Source organism: Symsagittifera roscoffensis, chromosome 3, assembly GCF_963678635.1.
Source record: "Symsagittifera roscoffensis chromosome 3, txSymRosc1.1, whole genome shotgun sequence".
NCBI classification, from domain to species: domain Eukaryota; kingdom Metazoa; phylum Xenacoelomorpha; order Acoela; family Convolutidae; genus Symsagittifera; species Symsagittifera roscoffensis.
The window spans coordinates 62,277,504-62,298,285 of NC_087064.1; the positions used below are offsets into that span (position 1 = coordinate 62,277,504).

Consider the following 20,782-nt stretch of genomic DNA (forward strand, 5'->3'; position numbering starts at 1 on the left):
TGACAGGAGTCAACTACAGGGTTGGGAATTTCAGATTTTGAAGAAAAAAACTAATTTAAGCTTTCTGAAAAATTTTGAAAAAATCACAAAAATCGTCTTATCTCGTTAACTAAAAGGATTTGGGCATTCAAAACTGTAGGCCAAACTCGCAGCCCCTTGGGGAATCCGGGCAGTATCCGAATATTGGGCTGCTTCACTGAGAAATAACCACAAAAATCAAACTGGAAAATCGAAAAAAAACCTTAACCATTGCAATATACGAGATAGCTTAAACGTGCAAAAATTCTTTCGTTAAACATGCAAAAATAATGCGTTGAAAAAGCTTAAACATGGCGAGATAGTGAAGCTCGCATTTAAATATATAATAGATAATAAATTATCGAGCGACAACTGAGCCGACAAAAATTGTGTTAATTACCAAAAAAATTACTTTCATGAAAAACTTTGAAATGTAGATACTATTCTAAGGTTTTTTGGCAATTAGTGCCATCTAGTGGAGCATTAAAATGTCTTTTCTTTGAAACGACCCAAAATTAGGTCACTAAGCCGATAACTTATGAGCCAAAATCATAAAGGGCTGAATACAGTTTTTAAGCTATAAAAAAGGGAAATATACAAAGCCAAGGTTCGTTAAGATTACAACTGCAGGAGTAAATCAAAACACTAAGAGCACCTACAATGAAATACGCTTTCATAAAAAATTTTTACTAAGAAGTGCGAACTAAGTCGACAAACTTAAGCCGACAAATGAAAAAAAAAAGAAGTCCGGGTCAGATTCGAACTTAGGAGCGATGCCGGGTCAGGAGTATTCGTTGTCTGAAGACGGAGATGCTAAGAAAATTGAAAACATATGAAACAAGATACCAATTGATTGAAATGATTCTGTTAAACAAGTTCTTAAGCCGAAAAAAAGAAGTCCGATTTGATAACGCTTGCTAATCGCAAACGCAAACACTTTTTCAAATTTCGAATTTCAAAGAAAAAAATACACAACGTTGAAATTATTTGAATTTCAAATACTGTTTGATTGGAACTTCGTTCGTCAAGTTATGCTATTTAGATAAACCTGGATCGATAGGTAATTTAAAAAAAATTAAAGACAGAAAATTAAAGTCTTATTTTTTGAAACAGGAAGTCATTCTAGTTTCTCTTGACCTATTAATTTTGCTGTTCGATAGTGGAACTTGCCTTAATTTAGCAGCAAAATTAAAACTAAATTATAGTCTCCGCAATCTTGTCAGACTCAAAAGAACTTACGATACAGTTTGGGAAGTGGCAAGTCTTCTACGAGTGATTTCCTCCCTGAAGACAGTACATGTCCACTATTCTTGGTTTTAAACTCTGGTCTTGGAATCAATTTCGGGTTACTCTCCGGTTTCTCGTCCTCTTGACTCGAGGAAGACTCCGAGGGCGATGGAGACCCGGGCGAACTACCCGATGAGTCGTCGCTTTCCGAAAGAGGTGCCGTCATATTCGCAGGAGGCATCGGGAACTCCGTTAGCTTCCCCGTTCCAATTCGCTCACTTGGTCCATCATTTGATGGCAGAGAGGGAGTAGTCGAATTTGATTCCTCTTTCGGCAATGGGGGAGGCGAGAGAAGGTCTGGGGGTAAAGGTGGGGGCGGCGGTGGTGGCGGAGGACATATTATCAAACTTTTATCTTTGTCACTACTGGAAGATATATTGCTATTAACGGTTGATACATTTACATTCATTTGTTGTGATGACGACACTTGGGCTAGGGGATTTTTCGATTGTGCCTTTGGCATAAGCGAATCTTTTGTAGCGAAAGTCGTAAAAGATTTATAGGGAGTATTTGAGGCTGACACCGTCGCAGAACTTGAACTATTATCATCTCCAGCAGATCTTTTGCTAGTTTGTATTTTATCTAGTTCCGATTTGAACGTGGTTTGAATTGACGACGATTTTTGCTTCGACCGATGTTGCGGAGATCTGCTTCGGTGTCTGTAGTCCCGTGAATAATCGTCTTTCCTGTCGCGTTTGGACTTTTTTGGCCTGCTTTCTGACTTTTCAGAAGCTTTAGACAAATTTCTGGAAGATGAGTCATTGTTTCTTGAAGACGATCTTGACCTGTTTTTGGTTCTCGGACGCTTGTAAGAACCATGCCTAAACACCGCAAATACGTTTTCAGCAACAACTATTAGCTAAATAGCCATTAAAAATGGAATAAATACTCACTCGGTTTCCGATCTTTGTTTCACTGATGTTTCTGCACTCGATTTCCTCTCTCGTTTTCTACTTTTAGACTCTTTTGCATCTTCACTAAAAATCAATTCAACTAGTAAAAAATGTCCATGTGAACAATCTCCTTTAATAGACCAAGTGAACAATCTCTTCCTAAAATTAAATGACAAATTCAAGCCATAAAGCCTCCATGTACTATGCTCAAATCTGATTGGCTGAAAAATATTACTTTTAATCAAATGAACAATCTCCCTCCTAAATTGAATTGGGGGGGGGGGGGGGGGGGATTGTTCACTAGGCCTAAAAAAGATAACAAGCGATTCAATGCCAAACATTAATTTATTGCTTCAGAATGTACAAGGATCGCTCAAAAAATGAATGAAGAAATGCATGGGTTCAAATTTGTTTCCGTCCCATTTTTGCAATAGTGATTAGACGTAAAGTTAAGGCACACACATGTAAAGTTAATCGCATTGAGATAAGACTCTGACTCGAATTTATTCTAAGCTACATGATCAACGAACATAGACTTAAATCTTACTTCCAAGATTCATCTTTATTTTCGTGCGTTGGCACATACGAGCTTGTCACCAGAAACTCATGATCCTGCGGACTTCGCCTTCTATCTTTTTTCTTCTTCTTTTTCTTTTCGCTGCGGGAAGCAGTTGATTCTTCCTCCGGCTGGCCTGAAGCGTCAGCTACGCTTGATTTTCTAAACCAAACAGGTCTCTTAGATTACAACCAATTGAAATAATGATTGACAACCTAGAAATTAATAAGAATTGACGACGCAGAATTACCTGCCGCTTGCAATAAAAATATTGCTTGCGTTGCTTACGAGAAGTCAATGCAACACTATAAAGTATGATAAACTACAATCTGCAGCCGAACCATTAAATGCTAAAGGTTGAGAAAATGAACAAAAAACAACATATTTAGGCAATGATTTGTTCACCGAAGTATTTAATAACAAAAAAAAATATTTTTTTGAATATACCTGTAAACAATTTTTTTTCAGGTACCTATAATACATAACTTGAATATACCCTAAAAATCTTTTAATATCCAAGTTTCAAGAACTGCGCCAAAACTGCACAAGCAAACCACAGACACATAAATGAAGTAGTATCGATTTACCACACCATCAGAAGTTAAAACACAGCCAACATGTAGTTGAAAATGTGTAAAGAATAAGGAAACTGAAAAAAAATATATAGAAAATGTTTGCACCTTTACAAATTTTGCGTTAACGCTCTTAGAATTTTATGAACTATTTATAAACGGCACATTATCGAAACTTTTTATACGGCAAGTTATCACATTTAGAAAAAACTGGATAAAAAGGTACATTTTTTGATCCATGGGAAATTCCAACAAAAAAATTTTAACTTAAAAAAAAATGTGCAAAGTATAACGTTTAGGAAAATTTTGGCAAAACAATAACCAAAAATCATTATGTAAAACAAATGGACAATATAAGAATATAAGAGAATGAAAAAAATTGACTTATCTCGATTTTTTTACCAGCTAATAACGAAAGAAAGAAGTTTAATTCCATATACGCCCTTGAATAAGCAAATGTAATCATTAACCACTATAAACTTCTCATTCGGAAACTAAGCCGATAGAGCTTCAGTAACTTCAGTCGAAAAACAAAGCAAAAAATGTCAGAAAAAAAATTATCGTTATACATATATTTTTATACACAGGTTGATGACCCATGTATTACATTTTGAGCAATTATTTGATCATTTGAAAAATTAAGGTAACTGAGCCGTAGACTAATCGGCCGAAAACATTTAGACTCAAATTTTTAACTCGACACTAAATAGTAAGCTCCAAAATCAATTGGAGTTTCAACAAAGAGAGGCAAAGCGGAGCAACGAACGCGTACCATTGCAAGCTACTAAATGGTCAGTGAGATAAAAAAAAAACTCAGACAAGCTTTATCATTTCCGAGCGACCACTAACCCAACAACACGCGATTTGACGCCAATTCATCCGAAAACAAAAATCCCCAACGAAATGACTGTGGCATAAAAATGAACACTTTTTTGGAAATACGAAAACATCAATCTCTGAAAAAGCTTTCAGTAAACAGGGTTTTATAAAATTTTCAAGCGTTAACTAAGCCGAGAACACGTTATTAGACGCCAATTAAGCCAAAAACAAAAAAGGCCAAAAAAATGAATGATCAAAAAGTTTTAACTTTTATACTACAAGCCGACCTGATTTTTTCCAAGAAAGAATAATTAATTTGTATCCTTATACCAATGCAAAATAAATTCACTAATCCGACAAAACAAGAGCCGAAATCATTAAGGCTGAAAAAAACTTCTAAGGAAAAACAGAAATCGGAAAAAAACGAAAATATACCAGTCAGGTATAGTAATTTTAAACAACTAAAGGAGCTAATCAACGACACTAGAGACTACCAAGAAAACTGATAACAGCGCAAAAAAATGAGATGGCAACTAAGCCGACGATACATAAGCTGACATACTATAATCCTACTAATAAATTTTTTCAAGAAAAAATTCAACTGCAGACACTGAAAAAACAAGGGCTGGCCAAAACTCGAACCCCTGACATAGGTTTTAAAGCCAACGGCATTACCTCCAGACCAAGTGCAATGAGGAATTTCAAAAGTGAAAGAAAAGTTGTTTTACGGAAAAAAGTCTAGTTCCCGATCACAAGACACTTGCTCTCGCAAGTGTAGGAAATACAAATTACATCAAATAATCAAAAAACACTTTCAACACAGAGGCGAAGCCGAGCTTCGCACCATTTGCGATACAACTCGAACATAAAAAACATAAGTCGACCAAAAAAGTTTTTATATCTTGTAGAACAAATAGCAGAACCAAAATTTTCGTATGTGTTTGATATTGAATCAATTTGCTACACTGATGCGGCACAAAAATGTGATTTCAAAAATTGGACTTTGCCCACAACCGTAGTTGCTTCTCAACCAAAATAAGTTAGCAGAGTTGAAAATTTTAAGATAGTCAATTTTCCCAAAGAGATAACGTTTCTCTTGCAAAAAAAACTAAGGAGCCGCCGCTTCTGCAGGAACCATTATCGCAACCGGTTCTTTCAATTGAAACTTTCATCTCAGGTTTGATTGCATAAATTTTAAGAAAATTCAAAAAGTTTCAAAAAACTGTCACAAATTCTGAAAAAAAACAAACAATGATTTCCAAAATCCATGAATTGTTCCAGCATGTTGTGGCCCGCTTAAGCAGAGAAGATTCCCAAAACCGAATTGCACGGTAGTTTTCGCGTAAATTCAAAACTTTGCAAAAAAACTGTCAAGGTTTCACTTTCGACTTGTTTAAAGCTATTGCTTTTTTCTTAAAGAAACTGGGCATAGCCAGTTACAAAAGTAGGCTTTCAACAACCTTTTTTTAAGATTAAACCTATGATATCAGATTTGGCAGGATAATTAGCGAGAAGAGTCCAAAAAATGATCAACTAATCCAAAATGTGATATTTCCGAGAATCATAGCTAACTGTGTGAAAATAACGAGTAGCCACTTAAGCAGAAGGGATTAAATCAACTTGTAATTTCGATGGAACTCAAATTCTCAGATTTGGGACTAGTTCTCGAAAAATGTCAAAAAAATTTTACAAAAAAACGGCCAAAAAAATTAAAATTTTGACTTTTCCGAATGTCACTGACTATTGTTATCAGAAAAATTTGGGAGTTTTCGCATGCATAAGCCAATGATTTTCCCACAACCCGTTCTTCGAAATGAACCCAAAATCTCAATTATGGCAGGGTAGTTTTCGAGAATATTCAAAAAGTTAAAAAACGGTCGAAAATCAAAAAAATTGACTTTTCCGAGTGCCATAATTTTATGTGTAAAAAAATTGGGCGTAGCCGCTCATGCAGTGAGCTTTTGGAAACCGTTCTAGGCATTGAAACCAAAACTTGAAAGGGTTATTTTTCGAGAAAAAAAAATATATATATGGGTCAAATAGTCCTTTAAACATTTTCGAAGGCTGTAGACAGAGGGTTTAAGTAAAAAGACCCTAGGGGAGTATACTGGCACACAGTGGAACAGAAGGTCTTTCTGGAAAAAGCTTCAGAAGGACTAAAAATTGTCCAAAAATTATGGAAATATTTTTCCATAAGAAAAAAAAGAAATTTCAACAAACCGATTGGTAAACATACAACTTAAATCAAAAACTAGGAGGCGAGTGTTCAAATTGTTTTTCCCTTCAAACGACCCAAATGTAGGTCATTAAGCCGATAAAAAATAGGCTGAAATAATTTCGACCAAGAAATTTTATTTTAGCGAAACAAGAAAAATCAAAGAAGGAAATACGAAGCCAAGGCAAGTAAAATTGCAAATTGTAGTAAATCGAACACTAAAGCAACATTTCAGAAAAATACACGCAGCAAAAAGAAACGATTTCAAGATGTGGCAACTAAGCCGACAACTGATAAGCAGACAAATAATTAGCCGACAACTGATAAGCAGACAAATATTTGGCCGACAACTTTAATTGAAACAGAATATTTCCCGTATGAAAAAAACAGGTCCGTGTCAGATTCGAACCCAGTGCCTTTGCCGTTCCAGGCATATTCATTACCTTCAGGCTATAAGTTGGACAGGAACGCAAAGACGTTTGAATTCAATATGAACGAAGATACAAGTGATTCTGTTAAATAAGTTGTTAACCCGACAAAAAAGTCTATATTCCAGTTTGATAACGCTTGCTAATCGCAAACCGATATTGTAAAGAATGATATCGTTTTTTTTGAAAAACTAAGCCGAAAAACTACTTAGAGAAAAAAAAACATTTTTTGATTTTTTTCCAAGTAGTTTTTCAGCTTAGTTTTTCAAAAAAACATCTTGAAAATTTCTTACCTCTGTCTCGGATAATGTTCATAAACAGCCCTAACAATCATTGAGGACCAATGACCGGGTGGCAACTAAAATGGGTTCGAACATCGTTCAGCCGAAAATGAAAAATGCAGTCTTGAAAAAATAAGAGCTATCAAATTTTGAAACTTTTACAGCTCTTCTGAAACACGCAAAAGCATTTAAAAATCCACCTTCAATCTACGCAATATAAGTTGACTAAGCCAATATAACATAAGCTTAACCCGCTTAATCAGAAAAACATAAATTTAAAATCAGAGTTGGTAAATTTACAAAACAACTTTCGATTATAACAGAAAGTTTGAATGAAAAAGTACCCAAGCAATGAGAAAAAAACAACTTGGAAAATGTACCAAATACAATACATTTAAGAAAAAAAAACTGAAAATGAGCCATCAGTTAGAAACTAGGACAAAAGTCAAAAATCAACATTTTTTCAATAAAAATATTTGAAACATTAATTACTACCTAAAATTATTTAACAGGTAGTTTTAATTGAATTTGAGCGTATGAGCTTGTATAATGTGAGAAGTACATGCAGTTTTTGTGACCTTTACATTTTTGCTGTTCGATAGTGGAGTTTGCCTTCTTTTAACGAAGGAAAATGAGTGAAATTAAAAAGAAATCAAAGTCAAACTGCAAAAAAGTAAATTTGAGCCTAAACCAATTTCAAGACTGTGAAAAAAATCATCGCGACCTATATAAGAGTCTGAACTACGTTCATCAACTTTTAACACCTTACTAAGCGGCAATCACGCCGACAAAACTTTGGTCCAATCCCGTTATGCCGAAAACAAAATTTTAGCTATACACTTTTGAAATTCGAAAAGGGAACACACCAGGACGCTGAAATCAAAACTATTATACATCACGCTAATAAATGATTCAGTGAAATTATTAGACAGGTTGTTCGCCTGAAAAAATGTATGTCCTGATTGATAACGCTTTTACAATCGTACATTACCGAGCAAAAAATCACCTAGACTCTTCTTTAGATTCTTTTTTGTGTTTCTTCTTTTTCGACTTTTTGCGAGACGAAGAGTCCGTCTGAGTGAGAGTAGGATGCAACATCAACTGATCAGACTCAGAGCTGATATCGTCATATTCGCTTGGACACTTCCTTCTGTGTCCGCTACCTGATCCATGGGAAGCATCGTGACGGCTTGACATGAGGGCTTAGAATTGCAGCATTATTTTTCGAAACACCATCATGATTCTTTAACCTGAAATTTTTTTGCTACGTTATTTGAAACTGACTCAAAAACAACAGCTTTTAAAATGGATAAACTCAGGGTACTTAAAATTCGTTCTTTCTCGGTAATCAGAAGGTCAAAAGTATCATAGTAACCGAGGTTACAGTCATGAGTCCCTTCATCATGTATTCCAGTCAAAATCCTTGGAATTTTCTAGATATGGAAGTGATAATGATAAAAGAAGATGTCAAGTGTTTAAGTCCTTTTCATTTAAAATCGATACGGGTTACGCTTCTTCAATAAGAACACGCAACTCGACACGAGATAATATAATATACAAGTGTTACATTCGTTCTTAAACCGGAACATCGCAGATTTGAACCTATACTCCTGGCGACGGAGATCAACGCATCAAAATAGGACAACATGAAGGAGTCGAATGAAGCAGGTGTATGGAAATTAGAAGGTCGGAAGTGTCATAGTAACCAAGGTTACAGTCATGTGTCCCTTCATCACTTGTGGTCTGCCTAGAAAACATAGCTCACATTTTATAGGGCCATGCCAACGCTATAAAAATACATCGGCAAAATTTTATGAACAAAACAAGTCGATTTTAAAGCATCCATGAATTGTCAATCAAAATCTACCCTCCTCGATTATAGCAATGATGAAATTGACTATATTGTATGTATTTAAGTTTTTTTCACCCGCTGAGGCAGAGGACTAGACTCCTCCCAAGTGCAAAACTTATTTTGGTTCTTATACAGTTTATTGTGTCGGAGTATGAGTCGCTCCGTTTTTCGCTTAATTTCTCAGCTAATTTCTGGAAGGTTTTTGTAGAGCCTGGTGCTGCTCGTCCAGTACACGCAAAAATTAGGGCAACAAAGCTGCTGTGTTCCACTTCCACAATTCTTTGTAGTTTTTTCAGTGTTTTGACCTTCTCATGCTAATTTTAGGCCTCAAATAAAGTTTAAGCGCAGGATTTAGCATGGTATTCGAAAAAAAATTAGCGAGGTGTTGCCCAGAGTAATTTTGCCTTTGATGTCGAGTCGAGTGTCATCTTCAGTCGTGGTTGTTTTGTTGCGAAAGCTTTCGCCTTCCAACAATTGAAGTTTCATATTGCCTTTGATGTCGAGTCGAGTGTCATCTTCACTCGTGGCTGTTTTGTTGCGAAAGCTTTCGCCTTCCAACAATTTAAGTTTCGGTTCCAGTCGTGGTTGTTTTGCCTTTGATGTCGAGTCGAAAGTCATCTTGAGTTGTGGTTGTTTTGTTGCGAAAGCTTTCGCCTTCCAACAATTGAAGTTTCATTTTGCCTTTGATGTCGAGTCGAGTGTCATCTTCAGTCGTGGTTGTTTTGTTGCGAAAGCTTTCGCCTTCCAACAATTGAAGTTTCGGTTCTAAATCAACATGGGATTTAGCATGGGGTTTGAAAAAAAATTATCGAAAAGGTTTTGCCCTGAGTCATTTTGCCTTTGATGTCGAGTCGAATGTCATCTTCAGTCGTGGTTGTTTTGTTGCGAAAGCTTTCGCCTTCCAACAATTGAAGTTTCATATTGCCTTTGATGTCGAGTCGAGTGTCATCTTCACTCGTGGCTGTTTTGTTGCGAAAGCTTTCGCCTTCCAACAATTTAAGTTTCGGTTCCAGTCGTGGTTGTTTTGCCTTTGATGTCGAGTCGAAAGTCATCTTGAGTTGTGGTTGTTTTGTTGCGAAAGCTTTCGCCTTCCAACAATTGAAGTTTCATTTTGCCTTTGATGTCGAGTCGAGTGTCATCTTCAGTCGTGGTTGTTTTGTTGCGAAAGCTTTCGCCTTCCAACAATTGAAGTTTCGGTTCTAAATCAACATGGGATTTAGCATGGGGTTTGAAAAAAAATTATCGAAAAGGTTTTGCCCTGAGTCATTTTGCCTTTGATGTCGAGTCGAATGTCATCTTCAGTCGTGGTTGTTTTGTTGCGAAAGCTTTCGCCTTCCAACAATTGAAGTTTCATATTGCCTTTGATGTCGAGTCGAGTGTCATCTTCACTCGTGGCTGTTTTGTTGCGAAAGCTTTCGCCTTCCAACAATTGAAGTTTCGGTTCCAGTCGTGGTTGTTTTGCCTTTGATGTCGAGTCGAAAGTCATCTTGAGTTGTGGTTGTTTTGTTGCGAAAGCTTTCACCTTCCAACAATTGAAGTTTCATTTTGCCTTTGATGTCGAGTCGAGTGTCATCTTCAGTCGTGGTTGTTTTGTTGCGAAAGCTTTCGCCTTCCAACAATTGAAGTTTCGGTTCTAAATCAACATGGGATTTAGCATGGGGTTTGAAAAAAAATTATCGAAAAGGTTTTGCCCTGAGTCATTTTGCCTTTGATGTCGAGTCGAATGTCATCTTCAGTCGTGGTTGTTTTGTTGCGAAAGCTTTCGCCTTCCAACAATTGAAGTTTCATATTGCCTTTGATGTCGAGTCGAGTGTCATCTTCACTCGTGGCTGTTTTGTTGCGAAAGCTTTCGCCTTCCAACAATTTAAGTTTCGGTTCCAGTCGTGGTTGTTTTGCCTTTGATGTCGAGTCGAAAGTCATCTTGAGTTGTGGTTGTTTTGTTGCGAAAGCTTTCGCCTTCCAACAATTGAAGTTTCATTTTGCCTTTGATGTCGAGTCGAGTGTCATCTTCAGTCGTGGTTGTTTTGTTGCGAAAGCTTTCGCCTTCCAACAATTGAAGTTTCGGTTCTAAATCAACATGGGATTTAGCATGGGGTTTGAAAAAAAATTATCGAAAAGGTTTTGCCCTGAGTCATTTTGCCTTTGATGTCGAGTCGAATGTCATCTTCAGTCGTGGTTGTTTTGTTGCGAAAGCTTTCGCCTTCCAACAATTGAAGTTTCATATTGCCTTTGATGTCGAGTCGAGTGTCATCTTCACTCGTGGCTGTTTTGTTGCGAAAGCTTTCGCCTTCCAACAATTGAAGTTTCGGTTCCAGTCGTGGTTGTTTTGCCTTTGATGTCGAGTCGAAAGTCATCTTGAGTTGTGGTTGTTTTGTTGCGAAAGCTTTCGCCTTCCAACAATTGAAGTTTCATTTTGCCTTTGATGTCGAGTCGAGTGTCATCTTCAGTCGTGGTTGTTTTGTTGCGAAAGCTTTCGCCTTCCAACAATTGAAGTTTCGGTTCTAAATCAACATGGGATTTAGCATGGGGTTTGAAAAAAAATTATCGAAAAGGTTTTGCCCTGAGTCATTTTGCCTTTGATGTCGAGTCGAATGTCATCTTCAGTCGTGGTTGTTTTGTTGCGAAAGCTTTCGCCTTCCAACAATTGAAGTTTCGGTTCTAAATCAACATCATGGCATACTTCGTCCAAGAATGTCGCAAAGGTATCACGAATTTTAATATGTCTTCGTTGAGGCATCCACCTATGCGGTTGTGTAGAGGGTGGGTCAGTGTAAACGGTTGCCCACATAGGCATGTATGTGGAGTATTTGGAAGTTACCATCCATATCTCAGATTAAAACATTCATTCAACTCTGATTTGTTGAAGGAAAAATTGTAATTTTTCAGGGGGAGCACGTTAAACCAGCATAATGCTCCTTTCTATGATGCGAAATTTAGTGATAGCTTTTTTTTGATGAGCAATTTTGTATAAATGTAACGTTTTTTTGAAATTTTGATGTTTTGTCTTTTAGTTTTGATGTTTCTATTTATGAGATTTTGTTCCTTTTCAGCTATTTCTGGATCTCTGTTTTCTAACGTTTCACAAATGGCTCGTGACCAGATATAATTGTTGGAAAAGTCCGTGCTACATAAGAGCTCAAATCTTCCCATTGTTGGTGATAGTGCAAAAAACTTGTGATCAACATCGGTTATTTGGTTTTTACCAGTAATACTACGGAGTAGCTGCTGTCTTGCATTTTTTTTTCTCAATTTCATCCATTTTCTTAATTGCTTCCAGAGGTTAAAAAGCTTAATTTGTTTTGAATTCCCTTTGTGAAGCAGGATTACGCTTTTTGAGGTGACATTTTAGCTATTTCGGGAAGTTTTTTTGTTAGCGTAGTTGTATTTTCCCTTTTGCTTCCATATTTTTATCACACGCTGATTGAGTTAATATAACCGATCCAAGGACTCTAAAACCATTTACCATTGTATTGGCTTCGAATACCTTTATTGCGTTTTCTCGACGGTTTTTCTTTTATGAGTTGACACTAGGAAGGCTTCACATTTTAGCCGAAAGACTTTCCGTGCATATCTAGGTTGTCCAGTATTGTACTGAGAATGTTAAGATCATCTGCAGCTTTTCCGTCATCTGCGTACCAACATTGAGTTTTTGCAGGAGCTCGATCAGTGTATTATCCATTTACATACACAGCCATTGCGAGGGGATCACCTTGCGTTGTGCCTTCGGTTGATGTCAAAACCGTGTTGTTGACATTTGTTTTTATGGGATGTTTGTATGAGTTGACCAGCGCATGTTCTAGTGCCGGTCAAAGGAAGTCTACATTCTTAGAGCAAGATATCTACGAGCGAGTTGACAGCATTTTGTGCGTCAACAAGTAGTCCAAAAAGCGTAATATTCTGGTTTCTAGAATTCATTCCTTAAGCTGTGGATAGCAGTTTTGAATCCCAAGTAGTTTTTAATTTTTTTCCCGAAATTTGTAAGGTATAATTTTTTAAATTGGGCGATTCATTAGCCATATATTCGTCTAAGAACCTCGCCTATACCAATGGGCCCTACCACTGATTTTTTGCCGGAGGTATCAGACGACACGATTTGTACGCCCTTAGGTTTGTACAATGGGGAGAAATTTGTTTACTATTGTATAGGATAGCTTTGAAAATTGTTTTGCAATGCTCAATGAATATCCGGATGAGATGAAATAATATCCTTCTCCATTCAAACGCATCTAGACCTTGGCGTCCGCGCGTTTTTGGGGTTATTTTTTGAACTGTCTTGGCTCATAATTGTTCAAGTACAGATGGGTATTATGGCATTATGTCTTCACTTACTTCAGTAATATAATTATTTTTCGCTGCGTTGGTTCAGGGTTGTTTTGTTTTCAGGATACTATGGACTGTTTTTCCTTCAATGACTTCGCCTTGGGGGAAGTACTCTTTTGTTTTATTTTCTGAAAGGCAGTCAGGGGCGGCAGATAGGCAGATATTTTGCCTGTACTTATAAGTTCATCGAACTGTTTAACTTCCTCCTTTACTTCGCTTTTCTTCTGTTTTGGATGTCTACTTTGGGGAGCTTTTGATTTAGTGAAAGTTTGTCTGGTAGGCCTCGCTTCCATAAAATCATCGGCGGCTCAGAGTGTTGGATTTGGATCCTCATTTAGACAGCTGCAGATGTGGGAGAATCATTGCTGCTTTCACTGCGAGGTTAGATTTTGGTGTTTATTCAACTAGTGACACCAGCTGCAGCTGCAGGTTCAGTGATTCTATGAGTTGGAAACCGGGCATGTTTTTTCTCAGAAGTATGAAGCGCGGTTTACACTTAGCGAAATTTTTTTTACATGTCATTTTTTTAATTTCAAGTTCTTGGTCGATAAATTTCTATCAGTGATAGGGTACTGTAACGATTGCTGGGGGCGATGGATTAGGTTATGTTGAGTTGGGCAGTACATTTCGTTCGGGTGTTGCCTGTAATGTTTCTTCTTGAGTTATAAGGGGCTGTGCTTGGTGGTCTTTTGGTGGAGTTGAAAACTTTTGGAAATTTTTCGGGGTTGCAGTGTGTACAGGAGAACCCATTATAATAAAAAGTGCTGCTCCGCAGCCCGCTACATGAGACGTGGATGTATGCTTTGCAAGTGATACACCAAATTCCTCCTTTTCGGAGGTGGCGTTTGCAAGTAGGGCAATGCGCTTGATAGGGCCATATTTTGGCAGCAAGGAGGTAAATTTATGTTGACTATATACAAGTTAGCTGAGCGAGCAATAAACTGGAAATGTTTTTTGCAAGAACGAAAAGTGAAGAAGATCTTTACAAAACATATTAGCACAGAAATTAACGTTTAGTTTGGGGAAAACAATTCGGATTCTTGAGTGATAAAAGGCAATTACCAGCCGAAGCAAAGCAATATTTGAAGCACCAAGTTTTCTCTTTATGAAGTCAATGTTTGCAGAGAGGATGGTAATGGGGATAGTAATCGGGTTAATCTTATGAACTTCAATAATTATGAAAAATCTGCAATCCTTAAAAAGTTTGAAACCATAGATGAATTACCATTAAAGCAGGCTATTATCGTACCACAGTTAGGTTTCTGCGAGGGGTAGCGCGAGACAGTAGTGGCAAGGTCGGCTAGTTTTGCACCTCTGTATGAGTGAACCGTGGCTCCGACATCTTTGGGGCTGCAGTACTTGGTCCTCGAGGTTCCTATTTCGAGTTTCCTGCTCCACTTCGGCCTGTAATTTGGAACGGAGACTCACTGATCAGGGTACAAAAACGCAAAACAAGGGAAAGAATAGATTGTAAAATGGATTGTAAAGAAACTGGACTTCAAAACAAATAATGAAAAAGAAATAAAACCGACTATCACCTGGTTTTTCACGGGTGGAAATTGCGGTGGAAATGTAGGGTAGAGAGGGAGTATCGCGGATTGACGAGTTTATCTCTGAAATACCGCTTCGGGTCTTCTTCTTACAACGGTACCATTGGCGTCACATCACCTGAAACTACTTCATAGGTTTATCACATTAATTAATACACTAAAAACATACTTGGATTTTATGCCTCAGCTTGTAAAACTACTCGTCACACCATAAAACTAATGATCATGTTATGCAGGGGAGGGGGTGGAAGGAAACAACGTCGCGGCTGATTGGCATGGAGACCACTGCGCAGTTTGATCAACACTATATTAATGTTCTGACCACAACGCCTAGAAGGGTTAAATGGAAAAATTTTTAGAAAGAAAAAGCAACCACGCCCAAAACTTTCAGCCGCCATTAACTGCTAAGCAAATCCCCTACTACGTTGCACACACACAGGAGAGCACCACTGATTAAACTAGGCCCATGCAACTCAATATTAATGCCGATCTTGATGTATGGACTCTCGTGTAACCATCTGGGGAGACACGATCTCACTAGCCTGGTGTGTCATTCGACCAGAAAGACCTGGAAACGCATGTCGACAAGGAATTTTTAGTTCAAGCAGTTTTGATGTACGATGTGTTAATTGTGTTGATTAACGGTCTTATTTACTACAATGAACGAATTGGGAAGGTTCAGTTGAGAATGACATGGTTTTTTTTTTAATTCATTCAAAATAAAGACACGCGATGATCTTGAAAATTCGCGAAAATTGAGAGCCGCGAAACTTAGACAGATAATTTTAGCTGATAGAAAACAGATGCACTACAGATATGAAAAACTATTGAAACTACAGCTATCAGTATTTGAAGAGAAGAAGCTCCGAGTTGTAAAAATTGTGCTGCTTAAATTGTTGCAGTGCAATTGCCGTGAATCAAGAGGGCTAACGAGAGAACTTGTCACCCTTTCCGATTGTGAAGAAGACGCTTCTTGACGCGGATTCAGGAAACCGGAGTGGTACTGGAGAGTAAAATTTAACTGATTTTAAAACAAATTTCAGCATCCCGGAATTCAATTTAAATTAATATCCGATTATTTGCAAATAATGAGAATCTAGGAGTTAATGAAAATGGTCGACTCATCTCCGATTGATATGATGATTTCATCTACCAAAGAGTAAATCCAGAGACCCAGCGATGAGCCAAGTTAGTTTGAGCGGTAACCAAGTTAATTTGACCGGTTTGGCCGATAGCTTTTAGGTAGTAGCGATTTCGTTGACCCGATGTTACGAGAACCACACATTAAACTGGCTATGGTAGAGACGGTTAAACGGAAGTGAAGCTCTGTTTAGGCGCTCGCTAGTCGTCTTAGAACTTGGTTTTATTTTTCGTCCTTATGTACTTTCGGGAAAAGTTTACATTGAGGGCTTCCAGAATAAAGCCCCGAAATGGATTACAGCTTGCTCACAAAACAATTACATCAACAAGTTACGATCTTTGAATGTATTGCTGCTTCCAATGTGTTTTCAACTCACAGATCTTTTCTTCCTCTCTCAAGTCTGAAAAACATAAAAGATTCAATTCCAAATCTGTCGCGCTACCCAGAATCAAATCTGAGAACAAAAGACATTTTCAAACTCGCCAACGTAAGAACTGAGAAAGCACTAGAAGAATTTACCTTTCGAGCTCGTCGAGACGCAAACCGGATCAACAAACAGACCGAGGGCAACAGCGAAGCGGGACTCAATAAGCGAACCATAGTAGGAATGTGGAAACATGTGGACGAACATTACTCATAGCATAACTTATGCATATAGCAAATTGCGTGCTGATGCCAACGGTAAAAAAAACAACTGAAAAATTTTCTAAAGAAACAAAAAATGACCAACAACCAACTTCAGCTGAAAACTCACATCAACAACGGCAACAACAATAAATACCTGCAGAATGTAACAAAAAAACGTTTACTCACAATCCCCGATTGTAATTCAAAGTTGTCGGCGGAATAATTAGTACATGACAAACAGACTTGGATTGCATGCCTCACTTTGTAATATCACTCGTCACACCATAAAAACAAGGCTCCTCAAGCGGAACGGGAAAGAATCAACTTAGCGGTAAATTGGCATGGAGATTATTGAATTGTTTTGATCAGAACTAAATTACTGCTCTGATCAAATCACCTAAAAGGGCTGGGCGGAAATTATTAGGGTTATTCGATTGATAATTGCAGTTAATTGCATTATAACTGAGCTTTTGACCCAAAAACCAGGATATTCAATTTACCAATCACAAAAAAGCTTTCAGATAATTGCAATTTTATGTTAACTAGCGTGTCACACACCATCTCTGTTTCTAGCAGATTGATGAGAGTAGCTTTTGCTTATATGTAAGATATAAGAAAAAAAACCAAGGAAAATAATGCAGCCGTGAAACAGAAAGAGACCTTCAACAACGCTCTCTTTTTTTAAATCTAAATATTGAACGAAGAAATTGTGTTCAATTTCTTAAATCCACAATGAATAAATCGATTTGCCGCACCGCTAATAATCCTAAATTTAACTCACAACATCTTAGCAAAATAACAAGTGGTCATTTTAAAATTATTGAAGTCAAAGCAAAACTCGAAAATCTGGAAATTAATGAAGCTAAAGACCTTATAACTTTGGAAAACTTCCATTGAAAAAACTCAGGTGTTCTATCCATAAATCTTTTTCAACACGATAGCTATTAATTGCATCTTTTCATCAACGTGGAAAATAAGTGAAATTGTCCCCGTTCCCAGCGCAGGAGACAAACAACCAGTTTTCAATTACAGCCCAATAACTCTTCTTACAGTAACGTCAATCTCTTCTGATATTTTTCAGAGTTTAATTGGCGAGATTGTAAATTTCAAAAAAATCTTGGCGCCCGACTTTTCCGTGTTTTAAGGTAGGGTAGAATAGAAAGTTGTTCAAGCTATAAGAGTGGCAAGAGATTTTCTATGATTTTGGATGTACCTCAGGGGTCGATTTTTGGACCCTTAATGGTCATATTCTTTGTAAATGGCCTACCGGAGTGCTCAATGTTGGCAAGCTTTGGCTATGTTGATGATTACAAGATAGTATCGAATAACCCCGTAATAGTAAAAAGTAGACGCCAAAAGAATATGGAACTGGTGCACCAAAAGTTTTATGGAAATAAATATTTTAGAATTTATAAAGAAAATTAGCGAGGTGTTGCCCAGAGTAATTTTGCCTTTGATGTCGAGTCGAGTGTCATCTTCAGTCGTGGTTGTTTTGTTGCGAAAGCTTTCGCCTTCCAACAATTGAAGTTTCATATTGCCTTTGATGTCGAGTCGAGTGTCATCTTCACTCGTGGCTGTTTTGTTGCGAAAGCTTTCGCCTTCCAACAATTTAAGTTTCGGTTCCAGTCGTGGTTGTTTTGCCTTTGATGTCGAGTCGAAAGTCATCTTGAGTTGTGGTTGTTTTGTTGCGAAAGCTTTCGCCTTCCAACAATTGAAGTTTCATTTTGCCTTTGATGTCGAGTCGAGTGTCATCTTCAGTCGTGGTTGTTTTGTTGCGAAAGCTTTCGCCTTCCAACAATTGAAGTTTCATATTGCCTTTGATGTCGAGTCGAGTGTCATCTTCACTCGTGGCTGTTTTGTTGCGAAAGCTTTCGCCTTCCAACAATTTAAGTTTCGGTTCCAGTCGTGGTTGTTTTGCCTTTGATGTCGAGTCGAAAGTCATCTTGAGTTGTGGTTGTTTTGTTGCGAAAGCTTTCGCCTTCCAACAATTGAAGTTTCATTTTGCCTTTGATGTCGAGTCGAGTGTCATCTTCAGTCGTGGTTGTTTTGTTGCGAAAGCTTTCGCCTTCCAACAATTGAAGTTTCGGTTCTAAATCAACATGGGATTTAGCATGGGGTTTGAAAAAAAATTATCGAAAAGGTTTTGCCCTGAGTCATTTTGCCTTTGATGTCGAGTCGAATGTCATCTTCAGTCGTGGTTGTTTTGTTGCGAAAGCTTTCGCCTTCCAACAATTGAAGTTTCATATTGCCTTTGATGTCGAGTCGAGTGTCATCTTCACTCGTGGCTGTTTTGTTGCGAAAGCTTTCGCCTTCCAACAATTTAAGTTTCGGTTCCAGTCGTGGTTGTTTTGCCTTTGATGTCGAGTCGAAAGTCATCTTGAGTTGTGGTTGTTTTGTTGCGAAAGCTTTCGCCTTCCAACAATTGAAGTTTCATTTTGCCTTTGATGTCGAGTCGAGTGTCATCTTCAGTCGTGGTTGTTTTGTTGCGAAAGCTTTCGCCTTCCAACAATTGAAGTTTCGGTTCTAAATCAACATGGGATTTAGCATGGGGTTTGAAAAAAAATTATCGAAAAGGTTTTGCCCTGAGTCATTTTGCCTTTGATGTCGAGTCGAATGTCATCTTCAGTCGTGGTTGTTTTGTTGCGAAAGCTTTCGCCTTCCAACAATTGAAGTTTCATATTGCCTTTGATGTCGAGTCGAGTGTCATCTTCACTCGTGGCTGTTTTGTTGCGAAAGCTTTCGCCTTCCAACAATTTAAGTTTCGGTTCCAGTCGTGGTTGTTTTGCCTTTGATGTCGAGTCGAAAGTCATCTTGAGTTGTGGTTGTTTTGTTGCGAAAGCTTTCGCCTTCCAACAATTGAAGTTTCATTTTGCCTTTGATGTCGAGTCGAGTGTCATCTTCAGTCGTGGTTGTTTTGTTGCGAAAGCTTTCGCCTTCCAACAATTGAAGTTTCGGTTCTAAATCAACATGGGATTTAGCATGGGGTTTGAAAAAAAATTATCGAAAAGGTTTTGCCCTGAGTCATTTTGCCTTTGATGTCGAGTCGAATGTCATCTTCAGTCGTGGTTGTTTTGTTGCGAAAGCTTTCGCCTTCCAACAATTGAAGTTTCATATTGCCTTTGATGTCGAGTCGAGTGTCATCTTCACTCGTGGCTGTTTTGTTGCGAAAGCTTTCGCCTTCCAACAATTTAAGTTTCGGTTCCAGTCGTGGTTGTTTTGCCTTTGATGTCGAGTCGAAAGTCATCTTGAGTTGTGGTTGTTTTGTTGCGAAAGCTTTCGCCTTCCAACAATTGAAGTTTCATTTTGCCTTTGATGTCGAGTCGAGTGTCATCTTCAGTCGTGGTTGTTTTGTTGCGAAAGCTTTCGCCTTCCAACAATTGAAGTTTCGGTTCTAAATCAACATGGGATTTAGCATGGGGTTTGAAAAAAAATTATCGAAAAGGTTTTGCCCTGAGTCATTTTGCCTTTGATGTCGAGTCGAATGTCATCTTCAGTCGTGGTTGTTTTGTTGCGAAAGCTTTCGCCTTCCAACAATTGAAGTTTCATATTGCCTTTGATGTCGAGTCGAGTGTCATCTTCACTCGTGGCTGTTTTGTTGCGAAAGCTTTCGCCTTCCAACAATTTAAGTTTCGGTTCCAGTCGTGGTTGTTTTGCCTTTGATGTCGAGTCGAAAGTCATCTTGAGTTGTGGTTGTTTTGTTGCGAAAGCTTTCGCCTTCCAACAATTGAAGTTTCATTTTGCCTTTGATGTCGAGTCGAGTGTCATCTTCAGTCGTGGTTGTTTTGTTGCGAAAGCTTTCGCCTTCCAACAATTGAAGTTTCGGTTCTAAATCAACATGGGATTTAGCATGGGGTTTGAAAAAAAATTATCGAAAAGGTTTTGCCCTGAGTCATTTTGCCTTTGATGTCGAGTCGAATGTCATCTTCAGTCGTGGTTGTTTTGTTGCGAAAGCTTTCGCCTTCCAACAATTGAAGTTTCGGTTCTAAATCAACATCATGGCATACTTCGTCCAAGAATGTCGCAAAGGTATCACGAATTTTAATATGTCTTCGTTGAGGCATCCACCTATGCGGTTGTGTAGAGGGTGGGTCAGTGTAAACGGTTGCCCACATAGGCATGTATGTGGAGTATTTGGAAGTTACCATCCATATCTCAGATTAAAACATTCATTCAACTCTGATTTGTTGAAGGAAAAATTGTAATTTTTCAGGGGGAGCACGTTA

At 37.9% G+C, this 20,782-nt stretch overlaps 1 protein-coding gene across 1 annotated transcript in view; it reads right to left on the bottom strand.

The window, feature by feature from the left end:
* LOC134842841 (cyclin-dependent kinase 12-like) overlaps nucleotides 1–20,782 on the bottom strand; it is a 59,405-nt gene that overhangs the window by 7,330 nt on the left and 31,293 nt on the right. The window contains exons 2-5 of the mRNA XM_063859339.1: nucleotides 8,076–8,321; nucleotides 2,746–2,916; nucleotides 2,199–2,282; nucleotides 1,258–2,126 (exon numbers count right to left, since the gene is read on the bottom strand). Coding sequence (XP_063715409.1) covers nucleotides 1,258–2,126; nucleotides 2,199–2,282; nucleotides 2,746–2,916; nucleotides 8,076–8,266 — 1,315 coding nt within the window. The 5' untranslated portion in view covers nucleotides 8,267–8,321. The remainder of the gene's footprint in view (nucleotides 1–1,257; nucleotides 2,127–2,198; nucleotides 2,283–2,745; nucleotides 2,917–8,075; nucleotides 8,322–20,782) is intronic.